Here is a 16824-nt window from a genome sequence, read left to right as displayed (position 1 = left end):
AGAAGAAATTAGAGATGGAATAAAAAAATTCCTAGACTCAAATGAGAATGAAAACACATCATACCAAAACCTTTGGGACACAGGAAAGGCAGTCCTCAGAGGTCAATTTACAGCAACAGATGCACACATCAAAAAAAGGAAAGGGGCAAAATCAAAACATTAGCACAGAACTTGAACAAACAGAGGATAGCAAAAGAAGCCCACAGCTACCAGAAGAAAGGAATAATGAAGATCAGAACTGAAATAAATGAAATAGAGAACAACAACAACAACAAAAAACAATAGGAAGAATCAACAAAACCAAAAGTTGGTTCTTTGAAAGGATCAGTGAAATAGACAAACCACTGACCAAACTGACAAAAGAAAAGCAGGAGAGGAAACAAATAACCCAAATAAGAAATGAAATGGGGGACATTACAACAGACCCAACTGAAATAAAAAGAATCATAACAGAGTATTATGAAAAACAATACTCCAACAAATTTGAAAACCTAGAGGAAATGGACAAATTTCTAGAAAAACACTACCTTTACCTAAACTAACACAAAATGGTGTTGAAAATCTGAACAAAGCCATAACAAGAGAAGAGATTGAAAAAGTAATAAAAAAAACTCTAACTGAAAAAAGCCCTGGCCCAGATGGCTTCATTGAAGAATTCTACCATACATTCAGAGAAGAGCTTACACCAGTACTAAAACTATTTCAGAACATAGAAAAGGAAGTGGTACTTTGAAATTCATTCTATGAAGCAAGCATAACCCTGATACCAAAACCAGGCAAAGACACCACAAAAAAAGAAAAGAAAAGAAAAAATTACAGACCAATATCTCTCATGAATATAGATACAAAAATTCTCAACAAAATTCTACCCGATAGAATTCAGCATCACATCAAAAAAATAATACATTACAACCAAGTAGGATTCATACTAGGTATGCAAAGATGGTTCAACATTAGATAACCAATCAATGTAATCCACTACATAAATAAAATGAAAGAAAAGAATCACATGATCATCTCAATTGATGCAGAAAAGGCATTCAACAAAGTCCAACACCATTTCTGATAAAAACTCTCAATAAAATAGGTATAGAAGGAAAATTTCTCAACATAATAAAGGGCATCTATGCAAAACCAATAGCGAACATAAATTTTAATGGAGAGAGGGTGAAAGTATTCCCCTTGAGAACAGGTACACGACAAGGATGCCCTTTATCACCCCTCCTATTTAACATTGTGTTTGAAGCAGGTCCTAGCTAGAGCAATAAGGCAAGAAACAGAAATAAAAGGCATCCAAATTGGAAATGAAGAAGTTAAGCTCTCCCTATTTGTGGATGATATGATACTATACATAGAAAACCCAAAAGACTCCACGAGAAAATTACTGGAACTAATAGAAAGATTCAGCAGAATAGGATACAAGATAAACATACAAAAATCAGTTGGATTCCTATACACCAGAGAACGATGCAAAGGAAATCACAAAAACAATACCATTTATAATAGCCCCTAAAAAAATATAATACTTGGGAATAAATCTAACCAGGAATGTAAAAGACCACAAAACACTACAGCAAAAAACCAAAAGAGATCTACATAAATGGAAAAACATACCATGCTCATGGATAGGCAGATTCAACATTGTGAAAATGACAATTCTACTCCAAGAGATTTACAAATACAATGCATTACCAATCCAAATACCAACAACATTCTTTAGAGAGATGGAAAAACTTATCATCAACTTTATATGGAATGGGAAGGGGCCCTGGATAAGTAAAGCACTATTGAAGAAGAAAAATAAAGTAGGAGGACTGGCACTACCTGACCTCAGAACCTACTATACAGCTATAGTAGTCAGAACAGCCTGGTACTGGTACAACAACAGATACATTGACCAATGGAACAGAATGGGGAACCTAGATGTAAATCCATCCACCTATGGTCACCTGATCTTCAACAAGGCCCAGAGTCCATCAAATGGGGAAAATAAAGTCTTTTTAATAAATGGTGTTGGGAAAACTGGGTGTCCATCTGCCAAAAAATGAAACAGGACCCATACCTCACACTATATACAAAAACTAACTCAAAGTGAATCAAAGACGTAAATATAAAGCTATAAACTATGAAATTCATTGAAGAAAAAATACGGTCAACGCTAGAGGCCCCACTACACAGCATTAACAGGGTACAAACCACACTCAACAATGCACAAGCTCCAGAGGATAAGCTAGATAACTAGGATCTTCTAAAAATTAAGCACTTAGGGTTATGAAAAGACTTCACCAAAAGGGTAAAAAGATAACCTACAGACTGGAAAAATAAATTGGCCATTAAGAATTAGATAAAGGCCTAATCTCTAAAGTCTATGAGAAAATCCAACACCTCTACAACAAAAAGACAAACAATCCAATTAAAAAAATGGATGAAGGAAATGAACAGACACTTTGCCAAATAAGACATTCAAGCAGCCAACAGACACATGAGGAAATGCTCACGATCTCTAGCCATTGGAGAAATGCAAATCGATACCACAATGAGATACCATCTTACACCAGCATTACTAGCAAGAGCCAATAAAATAAAATAGGAAATAACAAATGTGGGAGAGGCTGCGGGGAGATTGGAACTCTTATATACTGCTGGTGGGAATGTAAAATGATACAACCATATTGGAAAACCTTACCATGCTTCCTTAGAATACTAGAAATAGACACACCATATGATCCAGCAATCCCACTCTTAGGAATATATCCTAGAGAAATAAGAGTTGTCACAGGAATAGACATATGCACACCCACGTTCACTGCAGCATTGTTCACAGTAGTAAAAAGTTGGAAACAACCTAGATGCCCTACAACAGATTAATGGATAAACAAATTGTGGTATATACAGACAATGGAGTATTACGCTGTGATAAAGAACAATTATGAATCTGTGAAACATCTCATAACATGAATTAATCTGGAGGACATTATGCTGAGTGACATAAGTCAATCACAAAAGGACAAATATTGTATGAGACCACTACTGTAAAAACTCATGAAAAGGTTTACATAAAAAAAGAAACAATCTTTGATGGTTACGAGGGAGGGTAGGGGTGGGGATGGAAAAACACTTAACAGACAATAGGTAAGCAGAAATTTTGGGGAAGGGTAAGACGGTACACAATACTAGGGAAGCCGGCTCCACCTGTACAAGGCAAGGTCATGGTAGCTCCGTAGACATGTCCCTGACGGACCAAATTGCTGGGCTGAGGGCTGCAGGGACCATGATCTAGGGGAACATCTAGCTCAACTGGCATAACATAGTTTATAAAGAATGTATTTTACATTCTACTTGGTGATTAGGGTCTGAGGTCTTTAAAGCCTGTGAGCAGCCATTGAGGATACTCCACCAGTCTCACCCCTTTGGGAGCAAGGAAGAATGAAGAAAACTAAAGACACAAGGGAAAGATTAGTCCAAAGGTCTAATGGACCACATCTACCATGGGCTCCACCAGACTGAGTCCAATAAAACTAGGTGGTGTCCAACTACCACCACTACTGCTCTGACAGGGGTCAAAATACAGGGTCCCGGAAAGAGCTGGAGAAAAATGTACAACAAAATTCTAATTCAAAAAGGAAGACTAGACTTGCTGGCCTGACAGGGACTGGAGAAACCCTGGGAGTATGGTCCCTGGACACCCTTTCAGCTTAGTAAGTAATGAGGTCACTCCTGAGGTTCACTCTTTATCCAAAGATTGAACAGACCCATGAAACAAAACAAGACCAAAGGGGCACACCAGCCCTGGGACAGGGACTGAGAGGCAGGAGGGAACAGGACAGCTGGTAATAGGGAACCCAGGGTCGAGAACGGAGAGTGCTGACATGTCGTGGGTTGTTAACCAATGTCATACAACAATGTGTATACTAACTGATGAGAAACTAGTTTGTTCTGTAAGCCTTCTTCTAAAGTATAATAAAAAATAAAATTAAAAAAAAAAAAGAGAGAAAGAGTGAGCAGAAGATGGAGTGAAGCAGGTCAAAGAAGAGGTACAGCAAATGCTAAGCCAGGTGCAGGGATAGTGGGGACGCCTGGGGTGTGGCAAAGAAGGCCCTCAGCCGCGTGACTCAGAAATACCACAGCTCTTTCAATGCCCATAATAGCATGAGCACCCCTGTTCGTCTGCCAGAAGAAATCCACGAACATGACTAATCCGTTAGCTTACTACTCCAAATGGTTTTCATCACTTAGAAAAAGTAAAGAGCAGTGACTTTATACTAATCTGGCTTGATAATGTGTGTTTACTTGGAAAAGACCACCACCCGTCTATCAGTTTATCATAGTGTGGTGGCTTGCGTGTTACTATGATGCTGGAAGTTACGCTGTTGGTGTTTCAAACACCAGCAGTCACCCATGATGGACAGGTTTCAGCAGAGCTTCCAGATTAAGACAGACCAGGAAGAAAGTCCTGGTGATCTAATTCTGAAAATTAGCCAATGAAAACCCTATGGACACTGTCCCATATAGTACTGGAAGACACTCAAAATACACAGTGGCTGCAACAATGGACTCAAGCATACTGACAATCATGAAGATGGTGCAGAACTGGGCTGTTTCCTTCTGTTGTACATGGGGTCACCATTCTCGGAGCTGACTCAAGGGCAAATAACACTTGGGAGAGATGAGCAGCAGGAGGGAACAGCATCACAGGACTCTGTATAGTCATGAGGGCTGTGGTGGGCAGGGGCCCCTCTTGCAGGGGATGTCTTTGCAGTCTGCCTCGCCTCACTGAGGGCCTGCCCTCCCTGAGGAAGCATGAGGCAGGGGTATAAAGGCCCAGTATGTCACCTAAAGCAGGGCAACTCTCCAAAATTCTTGCACAGAGCCCCTCATTGGCCAGCCCAGGGTGTGTCAGACCTGCACTACGGGTCAATTAATCCTCTACCCAGTCCTGTCTCCACCCCTGTCCTTCCACAGTGTTCACCCCTCTGAACGACTTGCACCCCAGTCTCTGACTCACTGTTGCCTCTGGAGATCCCAGCATGCAGCAATGGTGAACACAGTTTATTTCCTACATCCTCTCTCCTTCTACATGAAAGTTAGTGGATGAGATTAGGCCAGCATCCGTGCACTTACTCAAAACTATTGAGTCTAATGGTGAGACTCACATGTCCTGAAAGACTGCAGGTGCCTGGATGCTTTACCTGCACCAAGCTTTTCTGGATAAGGGGCTTGGCTCTGCCCCCCACCCCCACAATCTGAGGAAGGACACACAGTCTTTAAGTTCCACAGATTTACCAGGTCAGTTGTGCACATACATTTATTTTAGAAGACCAGTGCTCATCTGGGACCAAACATTCATGGAATTACCACGCCCTCTTCTCCCACTAACTCTCCATTCTGATCTGAAGTTGGGCGAGTGCAGACATGGCCACTGACAGTGATGGCCAGAGTCTCCAGTTATGCCTGGATTCACCTTCCCTCTAGACTCAGTTCGAGAGCCCAACCACCTCACCTAACATAACCAACCAACACCCCACTGCTCTTCTACACCAGACCCGGTCCTCTTCTGTCCAGTGTTCATGCAGTCATCCCAGACCAGCCAGGTTGCAGACACTTGCTTTTCAGTGACAATGCCAGGTGTGGAGAGACCCTTCTCCCCAGACTTCATTCATGTCCTCCCTCCACCCCACCTCCATGGCTCCCTATGTCTGCAAGATCACGTCCAAACTTCTGGGTCTAGAGGTCCCCAGTCTGACTACCCTGCCCATGTAAATGGTTTCCCAGATCTCCTTCACTCCACTTCAGTCAGATCATCCTGTCCCACCCCTCTTCACACCTCTATGCCCACAGCTTGCACCCCAGGCTCATGTGTGTCAGAGGTCTCACTCATGCTTCTCTTGAACTCCTGAGAGAGCGCAGAAGGACCCTGCTAGGCTTCCAATTAATGGATCTAGAGTTGGAAGTGGGCTCTTCTGTGACAAAAGTGGGGCCTGGGAAGGGACATGTGATGCTTGGAGGTGGGAAGGACCAGACAGGCTGGTTCAGGTCAGAACCATGATTTCTCACAGGGAGGGAAGCAGCATCATTGAATCCCAAAAGCAGGGGTGGAGCCAAGAATGGGACAGAGCTGAGTGACCTCCATGGAACCAGGGTGACCTGTGTTTGCTATTATTGGCCTTTGGCCTCTGGTTTGGAACCAGGGCATAGCACTCCAGTCCTCTATAATACCGTCCTTGACTACCTTTGTGCCAACTTTTCAAAGGGTAGCTTTGTGCTTCCCTAAGTGCAGTGGATTTGTTCATTTGATTTCTGCATGGTATAATTAGCAGATTGTCATAAGCTGTGTTGTTTTTTATTCCCTATATGTTATTCTGGAAACCCTGGTGGCGTAGTGGTTTAAGTGCTACGGCTGCTAACCAAAGGGTCGGCAGTTCGAATCCACCAGGCACTCCTTGGAAACTCTATGGGGGCAGTTCTACTCTGTCCTATAGGGTCGCTATGAGTCAGAATCGACTCGATGGCATTGGGTTTGGTTTTTGGTTTATATGTTATTCTCATCTCCCTAATGAAATGAGAAACTTGGAATCTCCGTGAGTCTTTTTTTTTTTACATATTTCTTTGATTTAGGCACAAATCACTCTTTAAATACCCAATGATTAATTGCTTTGGAAGAGTAGTACTTTTCATAGTAATTCATGTTTATCATTTAAGCGACCCATCCATCCAGTCGGTGGAATTGCTGTGCTTTCCTGATATGTGGGCTCAATAAGTTATGTACTCTGTTTATGACCTTTACAGTATCTTGCAGAAGATACACTGCATGGTGAAATGACAAAACAGCAAGCAGAGGGATGGGTCACACAAATCAAACTGGACGATGAGTCCCTGAATAGGCAGCAATTAGTTTTGTAAAAATAATACACTTGTATATATTACTGTGGCACATATTATTATATGTATTATTCTTAATGTATATAAGTCATTCACATATATCAGAACTTTGACTTGAACTAAGTTGGTGGTTCAACACAAAGCAATTAGAAAAATCACTTATTGTAAGATTTCATAAGGACTTTGAATATACGGGAGGGGATAATTTTGGGTTTTTTTTAGGGGGTAGGAAATGTTTTATATTTGGATATATAATAAGGCCTGTTTCACCAGTCAGGAGAATCTGACAAGATGGGGTAAAGAGGAGACATACAATAAATACCTTGATCTTGGCAGCTTCCGAGGCCTTTTTGCCATCCCAGGCCCAACCTCTCTTTGTAAAATAGTTGACAGTGGCAAATTCAATCAAGGCGGAGAACACAAAGGCGTAGCACACAGCTATGAACCAGTCCATGGCCGTGGCATAAGCCACTTTGGGCAGAGAGTTTCGAGCACTGATGCTGAGAGTCGTCATTGTTAGCACTGTGGTTACCCCTATGGTAGTCAATAACAGGGTGGCAAAGCAGGGAAGGGAAATGGGTTAGTATTGGCACCCTGAGTTCCTCAGTCAAAAACCCCTGAATGTAATAAAGAAGTTGACAATTTTCTCTCCAGCCTGGCCTCTCCCTTCTCTGAGCTTATATATCCATCTATCTACCTTACACCTCTACCTGAAGCACAGATTTAGCATGTCCAAAACATGCTCCTTTGCTCCTTCCTCAGTGCTCCCCTTACCATTCAGGAACACTGCCCCCTCCCAGTTGCTCAGGCCAAAAGCACTGGAGTGATTCTCAGTTCCTCATCCTGGGCTCTTGCTTTCTCTCACACTCAAGTTAACTCAGTCACCAAAAACTGTTGTCTCTACCTTCAAAACCTACCCGGAATCTGAACACCTCCCACCATGCTGGTCTACGCCACCATCGACATCTCTCATCCGGAATATGGCAAGAATCTCACAACTAGACTCCCTTCTTCAGAACATACTTGAAACTGCCATGGTGAGCAATATAAGTCAGACCATGCTTTTTACCTACTTAAAACCCACCAAGGACTTCTTATCCTCAGTAGAAAAAAAAAAAAGTCCTTATCAGTGGGTTCCAAGATACCCCAACACACACACGTGCACACACACACAACCCCTCTAAGCTCATCTTGTACGTCTCCGTCCCTGCTCACTCAACAACTTCCGCCCAGCTCCCCTGTTTCTCCTCAATTTGCACTGGCTGTTCCATCTGCCTCAAGGAACTACCTGATGTCCACGAGGCCCCCTCACTCCTGCACTTCCTTTAGATCTTCACTCAAATATCCTTCTCACAGGGAGATCCTCCTCAAGCCCCATTTTAAATTCTCCTTCCCACTCTCTCTGATTTTCTCACTGCTCTTTTCAATTCATAACACTTAGCGCATTTACAGTTTTAACGCACTGCTTGTTTTCTTTGTCTTGTTGACTGCCTCCTTCCTCTGGAATATGAACTTAATAGGGCAGGGATTTTGGTTTGATTTCCACACAGCCCCATTGCCTTGAAGACAGCCAATCAAACAGTTGGTGCTCAGCAAAAGATATGTGAATGAATGGTGTTTCCTGGTGACACTAAGGCAGTATCCAATTAAGAAACAGCAATTAAACTCACACAGCATCTAGTAGAGCGCTTCACAGAGACGCGTTGTGTAGGAGTGGGCTGGAGACAGCCTCTCGTCTATACGCATGAATGCTGCAGACTTCCATAGGTCAGTTCAACGGGAGTGCTGTGTCTGAACCTCTGTCTGGGCACTTGATTCCAGCGAAGAGAGAACACGTGCCCTTAGGCCTGCTGTGACAGGCCACTGTGGCTGTCTGCTTTGGACCCCCCACTCAGCAGGGCTAGATTCCTGGAGGGGGGCATTCATTCAGGAATGGCCTATTATGTGCTATTTATAGAGCACTTGCTGAGTGTCAGACACTGACCAAAGCACGCCACTTCAAAACGGGTATCCTTATCTCTGTTTTGCAGGGGGAAAGCCTGAAGCTTTAAAACCATTTAGCTATTGGCACCATCACCCTTAAATGAGAGAACCTGCATCAGGAGCCAGGTCTGCTAGACTCTTGCAGGCCTGCAGCGTCACCACATGGACCCTGCCTTCCTCCTCTCGCCATGCTGTCTGTAGGAATGCATGCGTGGGTACCTAGGGTAAGGGTGCAATGCACTCTCAAAGTGGTATGTTGCTGGAGGCCATAGCAGCTATGAGTTCTCCTTCCACGTCTGCCTTTAAAGGTACTTACATATACTCATGGGTCATGGATGGCACCATGCATGGAATTAATGTTTGATGAGAAATCAATAGGCATCTTTGCTTTTCTTATAAATTCAGTTAATCATTGTGTTGAGTAAAGAGTATTCTGAGCATAACATTAAGCAGGTTTCTTGAGTCTTTTTGGGCCCCATAGCATCCTAATGTACACTGAGAATCTCCAAGAGGGAACAGACTGTAATATACAGTATTTTTCAGTCTAATTTTTTTTTCCTGTCTACCTGGTAATATTCCCCTACAGTGTGTTGGGAGGTACACTGACTTGGGCAGCACTGCCTGGCCACAGCCTGCCTGCAAAGCTTCCTGAGACATCCCTGAAAGGCGAACCAAGCCAGTGAGATACATTTCTGTGCCGTTCACTCATGGATGCCCCAGGCTCTTCGGTTTTGTATATACTATGGGACCATTACAATAAGACACATACTGACATTTTCTTCTTAAAAAAGGGAAGGGCAATGATAAGAGCTGACATGAGAATAGTACTTCACAGTCTGGAAAGATGTAAGCATCTATTATCACAATTAACCTGCAAATTCGCCTTCAGTATCTCTTTGAATATGATGAAACTGAGCTCCAAGGTAACATGCTGTCTGCTGTCCAAGGCACCTCCTGAGCTGGGTCTTTCTAAACTTCATCTTATTATCTTAGGGATGCCAAAAAAATGTTCTAGATTACTATCACATATGTATTCTTGGTTTATTACTATAGTATCACATATAATGTGTTGATTGCCACTTAGTGGTTAATTTTAAGTGGCACACACATTTCAAAGACACCCCCATGAATTAAAAAGTAGTGCTTTATTAGAACAATGAAAATACTTTTTGCAAAATCTCACGTAAGGCAGGCTTCTGGCAATTTCAAACCTCAAAGAAGGTTACAGTGAAAAGCTTTTCAAAGTGGAAATGATTCTCAAACATATCACGCTTTATTCCCTAAACCCTCATTCTGAGAGAAATCCTAAATCCTAATCCTTAACATAAAATCCTGAACTCATTGGTCAGTTTGTTTTTCAGGTCACCATACCGAGGCAGCACTGGCATATTTGTGGTTGTTGGTGGTGCCACTTTTGGATGGCTAGGATCAGGGTCCAGGCCCGGCTTGGGGACACTCACCAAACACCGTTCTAGCTGGGACCGACTCCCGGTTCAGCCAAAAGGACACCTGGGATAAAATCACGGTCATTATGCAGGGAAGGTAGGTCTGAATGACGAAGTACCCAATTTTTCTCTTCAGGTGGAAATGTGCTGTCATGATTGTGTATTCACCTGCAAACAAGCACAAATCTGTATATCACCTAAAGTCACCAAAGTCCTGGGGAAAGGAAAGGACCAGTGGCTCCTGCCTGCAGGGTCAGAGGACTTCAGTAGTTCTGTGGCCTCCATCTGCTGCCGAACAAGTGCTTAGCTGTGCTATTTGGGTTAAAGAGAGACAGAGGAGGATGTATGACGTTTTTAACCATTTTGTATACGCATGTCTGTTGGCACTGGCCTCAGAAGAGCCTCAGCTGACCGATGCTTTCCCTAGGAAAATCAGATTTGCAGGGTTTGTTAATCCCTGGTTACAATCTGTGCCTGCCATTGCTGCCTGCTCCCTCCTGCCCCTTGCCTGCTGCTGCAATCAGGATGTAGTCTGATAGAGCTCAGAACTCCACAGAGCCTAGCTGTTGGCAGAGAGTTTCCTTTCTACTCCCAACCCTAGGGCAACCAGGGGGGCCAGGCATCTGGATGAACCTGGGTGCCTCCCTCAGAGTGGAGAGTGAGGAGCTGGAGGCCAGGAGACAGAGAATCCAGCAGCTCACTTGCTGGGCACGCACCAGGAAGACCAAAAACTCCCCTCCATTCTCTGAGATCCGGCATGCCCTTGGCGAGTCCCCAGGGCCTTCTCTGGATCTGCCTGGCTGTGTGGGAGGTGCTAGGAGACCTCCCCTTCATTGCCGACAACGATGCTGTCCTGACGGTAAACTGGTAAGGAGCAAGTTGGGCTGCAGTCCAGGTGCAGGCCCACTGGACTGTGGGGCCTCACCTGATGAGGAGTTTCTATTGCCCTGGTGGATGGATGAGCGGCGGATGAAGGGCAGCAGAGAAGGGCAGAGTAGCGATATGGGAGGACGTCATTTTGAGGGTTTTGCTAGGAGTGAATGGTGTGGCCAGGGAGTATGGTCAATACTGTGGCTGTGTCCACAACAGGCTTGGGAGCTCCACTAAAGGCTGACCTGGGTGGGGGCTGATGTACTAGGAGAACAGATGGCCTGCTGCCTGGGCAGTTGTTGGGATGTGTCCTGCTTTCCTCTTACCCTTTCATGTTTGGGGCTAATGGCATAGCTAACACGCATGCTATCCACATCAAAGCCAGTAGTGGGTGACCCCCATGCACCTGTCCTCACAGCATGCAGTGTGTGGGGCACAGATGTGGAAGGACCATACGGAACATGAGGGGTGAAATGAGCCTACTCTCTAGTAGCCCATGCTGTGAGCTTCTCTATCAGGTGAGAGTAGGCTGAGGAGACAGCAAGCATGATGAAAGGGGAAAGTGTCAGATATAAAGAGAAGGGGGTGCCATATACGACACCAAGGTCTGGATCACTAAAGGGGTCCAGCTTTGCCTCTCCCTGATGTTTGAAGAAAGGAGATGCCTTTCTAGGTCTTTACAGCAGGGTCTGCAGTTAATCTCCTTTCATTTCTTTGACCCTAACTTTTGTCCTACTTCTTCGTTTCATTCCATGAAGTCTGTTCTGCTTCCTTCTTTCTCTCAGTTTAACACTGCAACCAAAAATGCCTATATGCTGGTTGGGGATGAGGGTGTCTATAGAAGTGCATTCAGCTTCCTGGGGGGCTGCTGGGGACTAGGAGCCACCCTGGAGGGTTCTGAGGCTTGGGGCATGTCCTAAGTGAGGCTCAGCTTATCACCATGAGGCTCTTCTCTTCTCCCCAGCCCTGAAATCCTCCCTATGCAATGCCTGGTGACGTTTAGAAGCCTTTAGGGAAGGCCTGCCCTGGGCCAAGAGGCGTCTGATGATGGCAGGCTCAGGAAGTGGAACCTGCCTGCTCCTTTGTGACCTCACCCCTCTGTTCCCTTGCTGGTTCAGGCCAGCCCCCAAGCTGAGCATGTCTGCTTCTGGAACACCTCAGGGGTTCTTCTCTGCTGCTCGATGGTGCTTCTTCCCTCAATCCAGCCCCAGGGAAATCCCTTTCAATAGATCAGAGCAGGAGGAAGGGGGGCAGGTAAAGGAATGCTTGTAGGAAGAAGTCTTAAGATTCCTGCAGAGACCCCACCTGTCTCTGAGTCTCTGTGATTTTCTGTGCTCTGGGCAGGGGTGTAGGTTACAGAAGTGGGTCATGAGCCTTCAGGCAGGCCTGGAGTCATCAAATCCTGCTCCATTCTTGCTGTTCATGTGGTGGCAACTACAGGGAAGATTAATGCCTCAGCCATGCCCTAATATCATTGAGCTGGGCTTTGTACAGCCACAGAAGGGCACTTCAGTGGAAGGCTCTTCACAATAGCTGGGCCCTAGCTGCCAGGGAGAGGGCGCTGGGGAAGAAGTCTTGTGCTGAGGCAGGGTGGGCACTCCCTCCAGCTTGGTGTCCAGTGGTGTTCTGCTGTTATCTTGCAACACTACCCCTACCCGCCAGGCTCTCACCTGTGCCCCCTGCCTCCCAGGCCTGTTACCTGTGCCCCCTGCCTGCCAGGCCCCTTACCTGTGCTGGTACTGATGTTCTCAGTACCCACCGTCTGCCCCATCAGGTGGTACTGGTTCAGTCTAGAGCCATCTTCTGCCACCACCACAGACTTCGTGGTGTCATTGGTCCAGACGTAGACAACTTCGGAATTAGGGTATGCATCTGTGGGGGTAGATGGCAGAAAGAATAAACACAGTGTCATCCCTAGCCTGGCACAAGTGAAGATGCTTTTTAAAGAAACAAGAAAGATGAATTGAAAGTCTGAAAAGTTAACATTAAATGACATAAAAAAAATGTGTAGGGTGGTCAGAACAGGTTAGCTGCCACCACAGTTCAGGTCTGCACCATCCCACAGGTTTGAGAGCTCACACTGGTGCATAGGGGACTTCTGCTGTTTATCTTATCTCCAGAGTGGCACTATCACTACCATGTCGCTGGGAGAGTATGTGACCTTTGGTCCAGAGAGGACAAATCCAGAGATGCTCCAGGTCAATTCCAGCCCTGTGGCCTTGGGCAAGGTACTTACACTCTGCCTGTTTCTTCATCTGTAAAGTGGGGTAATGACAGCATCTGCTTCTTAGGGTTGTTGCTCTGATTACATAATACACATAATTATGTAACTGCACAGCACAAAGTGCATGGCCACACTCGCTGTTATAAACTTTCCACTTTCCAAGAGCCCCCATCTTGAGGAACATTTCCTAGGCGGTAGGGTGACGAGGCAGGCAGGAACACAGCCCCCTGGTGTCAAGCCTATGGATGTGTTACCTTACATGGCAAAGGCCTTCTGCAAATGGAAATAAAGGTTATGGGCTTTAAGAGCAGGGATTATCCTGGGTTACTGGGTGGGCCCAATCTAATTACTTGAATCCTTAAAAACAGAATGTCTCCTACTGGAGTCAGGTAGAGACTCAGGTCAGAGAGATTTGAACAGGAAAAGGACTCAGCCAGCCATTGCTGACTTGAAGATGGCCTTAGGAGATCACCAGTTGGGGCCTCTGGAAGCAAAGCACAACCCCTGGCAACAGGCAGCAAAGACATGGAGACCTCAGTTCTCAGCCACAAGGGGCTGGATTCTACCAACTGGGTGAGCCTGGAGGCCAACCTAGCCCCAGAGCCCCAGGAAGGAACTCACCCTGCTACCACCTTGATTTCAGCATTATGGGACTCAGAGCAGAGAAACCAGGTGAACCCACTGGACTTCTGATCTACAGAACTGCTGCTAAGTACCAATGGCAACAGAAAACTAATGTGGGTGGGGTGGAGAAAGAGACAGGCAAAAGTCCTCTGCTGAAGAAATTTACACTCCAAAGGAGGCAAACACATGTCATACATAGACTATAATATGTGAGGTGGTGATAAGTGCTGTGGGGTACGACAAGCTGTGAGGGGCCAAAAGGTGCAGTTGTGAACTGGGTGATTTAAGAAGGGCTCATTCAGAAGGTGACCTGGGGGCATGGCATGTGGCGTGGGGCCATCTGAGGAGGAATGGGATCCCAGGCAGAGGGAATAGCAGGTGCAAAGGCTCTGAGGTTGAGAGCTCACTGGCAATGTCTGAAGAAAACCAGATGTCTGGGTGTGGCTGGATAGAGTGACTGCGAGCAGGGCAGAGGAGAGCAGACGCATCGTGGCCTGGAGGCCATCGTTAAGGCCTCTGACACTTCCTCTGAGTGAGCAAATAATTGGCATACTCAAATTTAGGCTGTAATGGGATCATACCGGTCTGACAGCAGGCGAGAAGGCAGGTGGGAAAGGGGCAGAAGCAGGAGACTGCTCAAGGCAACATTAAAGAAATCCAGGGGAGCACGATGGTGGTGACTTCGGCGCAGTGTAGAATAGAGGGCACATCTGACGTGTTTGAAGTGCACACTTGTGAAAAGCCCTGAGAAGCTGGGTGTGAGCTGTGAGGGAAAGGGCACAGTCAGGCGGGCACCTAGGTGGTGAAGACTGTGGGGGAGCAGGTTTCTGGTGAGTGACAAGCAGCTGAGGTGCTGGACATTAGGGCTTATACTATGTGTGACCAAGTGCATCCACTATCTGGTGGATGCACTGAGCACGGCTAAGGAGACCACCTGGCCTGAATGCTGGTGTTGGGGGGAGGGGGAGGAGAAGCACTGCCATCAAGGGCACCTTGTGCAGGGTTTAGAGTTCAAGAAGATGAGGAGGAGATAGCAATGCAACTGAGAGGCAGCTGCTATAGTGGGGGAACATGGGAATGTGCAGTCCTGGAGGCCAAGCATCAGGGGCTGCTAGACACTTCAGAGAGTGGCTGTGTGATGACCACAGATTAGTAGTGAGGGGTCACTAGAGCACTGGCAAACTCAGTTTCACAGGAGTGGTGGGTCAAGGCCCAGTGGCTTTAAGAAGTGAACGCATTTGTCCGCTTCAGTTGGTCCTGACCACTTACACTCACACAGAGGCCAACAGTCACACCTCCACGCAGTCTGACCATGACTCTGCACAGATACCTATGCCTGGTACTCTGTCACCATCACAACGAGAGTATAGGACACAGTCTGAACTCCAGAGTGGACAGAACTGCACGCCATTCCAGGGGAGAACCTGGAGAGGTCCCAAAGGTGGGAGATGAACCAGAGCTCTGCTACCAGGGAGTGTGCCTGAATACACCTGCTTACTTGGGAACCCCTCCACCAACTCTCTACCAGAAGAGGCTGGAACACCCCACCGTGAACAGGCAAAACCATGTGTGTATATGAGAGGTCAGGAGTCCCTGGATGGCGTAAACGGTTAACGCACTAGGCTGCTAACTAAAAGGCTGGAAGTTTGAGTCCACTAGGAGCCTCAGAAGAAAGGTCTGGTGATCTACTTTCAAAAAATCAGCCATTGATAACTCCATGGAGCACAGTTCTACTCTGGAACACATGGCGTTACCATGAGTCAGAGTCAAGTTGTTACATCAGAAGTCAGGATTGACAGAAGTCATGTACTTGTGTCAAGGGTCTGGATGGGTAGGAGCCAGAAAAATGGCCTCTGGAATGCTGCAGGTTCCTGCTAAAAAGTGGAAGTTTCCTTGTTAAGTACATCACTACCCTTATTTTTGTTTTTTGTACAAAAGAGTATTCGTAATAGTTTCAAAAATAATAGCAAGCATGTAAGTACCAAACATTGAGCTCAATACAGAAAAAAATGCCAGACTCTTCAAAGCCCTGTGTGTACCCCTCATTAAATGTTCACCTTCCTCCCCTTTCCAAGGTACTATTCAGAATTTTATGTTAAATATTGAATTTTTTTTTTTTAAGTTATCTTTAGGAAGGGATTGCTAAACAATACATTGTTTGGCTTTGCTGGTTTCTTTTCTGCCCCTTTGGTTGGTGTATTCTTTATACATACTTTGTTATCTGTGTTGCAAATATTTTCTTCAAGTTTGTGGCTCTTTCACTTGGTTCATTTTTTTAAATTAACACTAATTTTAATGAAGTGAAATTTAGTGCGCTTTCTACGGTTTACTCACTCTGCATTTTATTTCAAAAATCCTCCCCTACCCTGAGGGTTCATGAAATATCACACATTTATTATAAAAGCTTTAGTTTGATAACTTTCACATTTATGGCGTAAGTCACCAGGCACTGACATCTGTACCCATATGTGTATATGAGTCTCCAATACAATAGCTCTCATGTAGAGTTTCCATGGTTCCATTGCTATGATGAATTGCCTCTCCCATCCCACTAATGCGCAGAGCTCTGCGTGGGCACAGGGTCTTTTCCCCTGGGCTCTCTGCTCTGCTCCATTATTCTACTCCTGCTTCAGTGCCCCTGTCTTTATGTGCACTTTCTAAGATCTCTGAACCTGGAAGAATCCTTGCTCTTCAGGCGGGTCTTGGCTGTTCTTAGCCCTCTGCTCATCCATACACATGCCAGAATCAGCATGTCAGGACTCAAGAGAAACCCTGGTAGGATTTATATTGAAGCTAGAT

The 16824-nt window shown here is 45.4% G+C and overlaps 1 protein-coding gene across 2 annotated transcripts in view; it reads right to left on the bottom strand.

The window, feature by feature from the left end:
• Positions 1–16824, bottom strand: part of GABRA5 (gamma-aminobutyric acid type A receptor subunit alpha5) — a 159432-nt gene that overhangs the window by 33449 nt on the left and 109159 nt on the right. For both annotated transcript variants that reach the window (XM_064296191.1, XM_023539692.2), the window contains exons 6-8: positions 12906–13049; positions 10323–10475; positions 7202–7413 (exon numbers count right to left, since the gene is read on the bottom strand). In XM_064296191.1, the coding sequence (XP_064152261.1) occupies positions 7202–7413; positions 10323–10475; positions 12906–13049 (509 nt within the window). The remainder of the gene's footprint in view (positions 1–7201; positions 7414–10322; positions 10476–12905; positions 13050–16824) is intronic.

This window comes from Loxodonta africana, chromosome 13 (genome assembly GCF_030014295.1).
Source record: "Loxodonta africana isolate mLoxAfr1 chromosome 13, mLoxAfr1.hap2, whole genome shotgun sequence".
In the NCBI taxonomy this organism is placed as follows: Eukaryota; Metazoa; Chordata; class Mammalia; order Proboscidea; family Elephantidae; genus Loxodonta; species Loxodonta africana.
The sequence above is the reverse complement of the archived record's forward strand: the minus strand, read 5'-3'. Positions and strand labels throughout refer to the sequence as shown.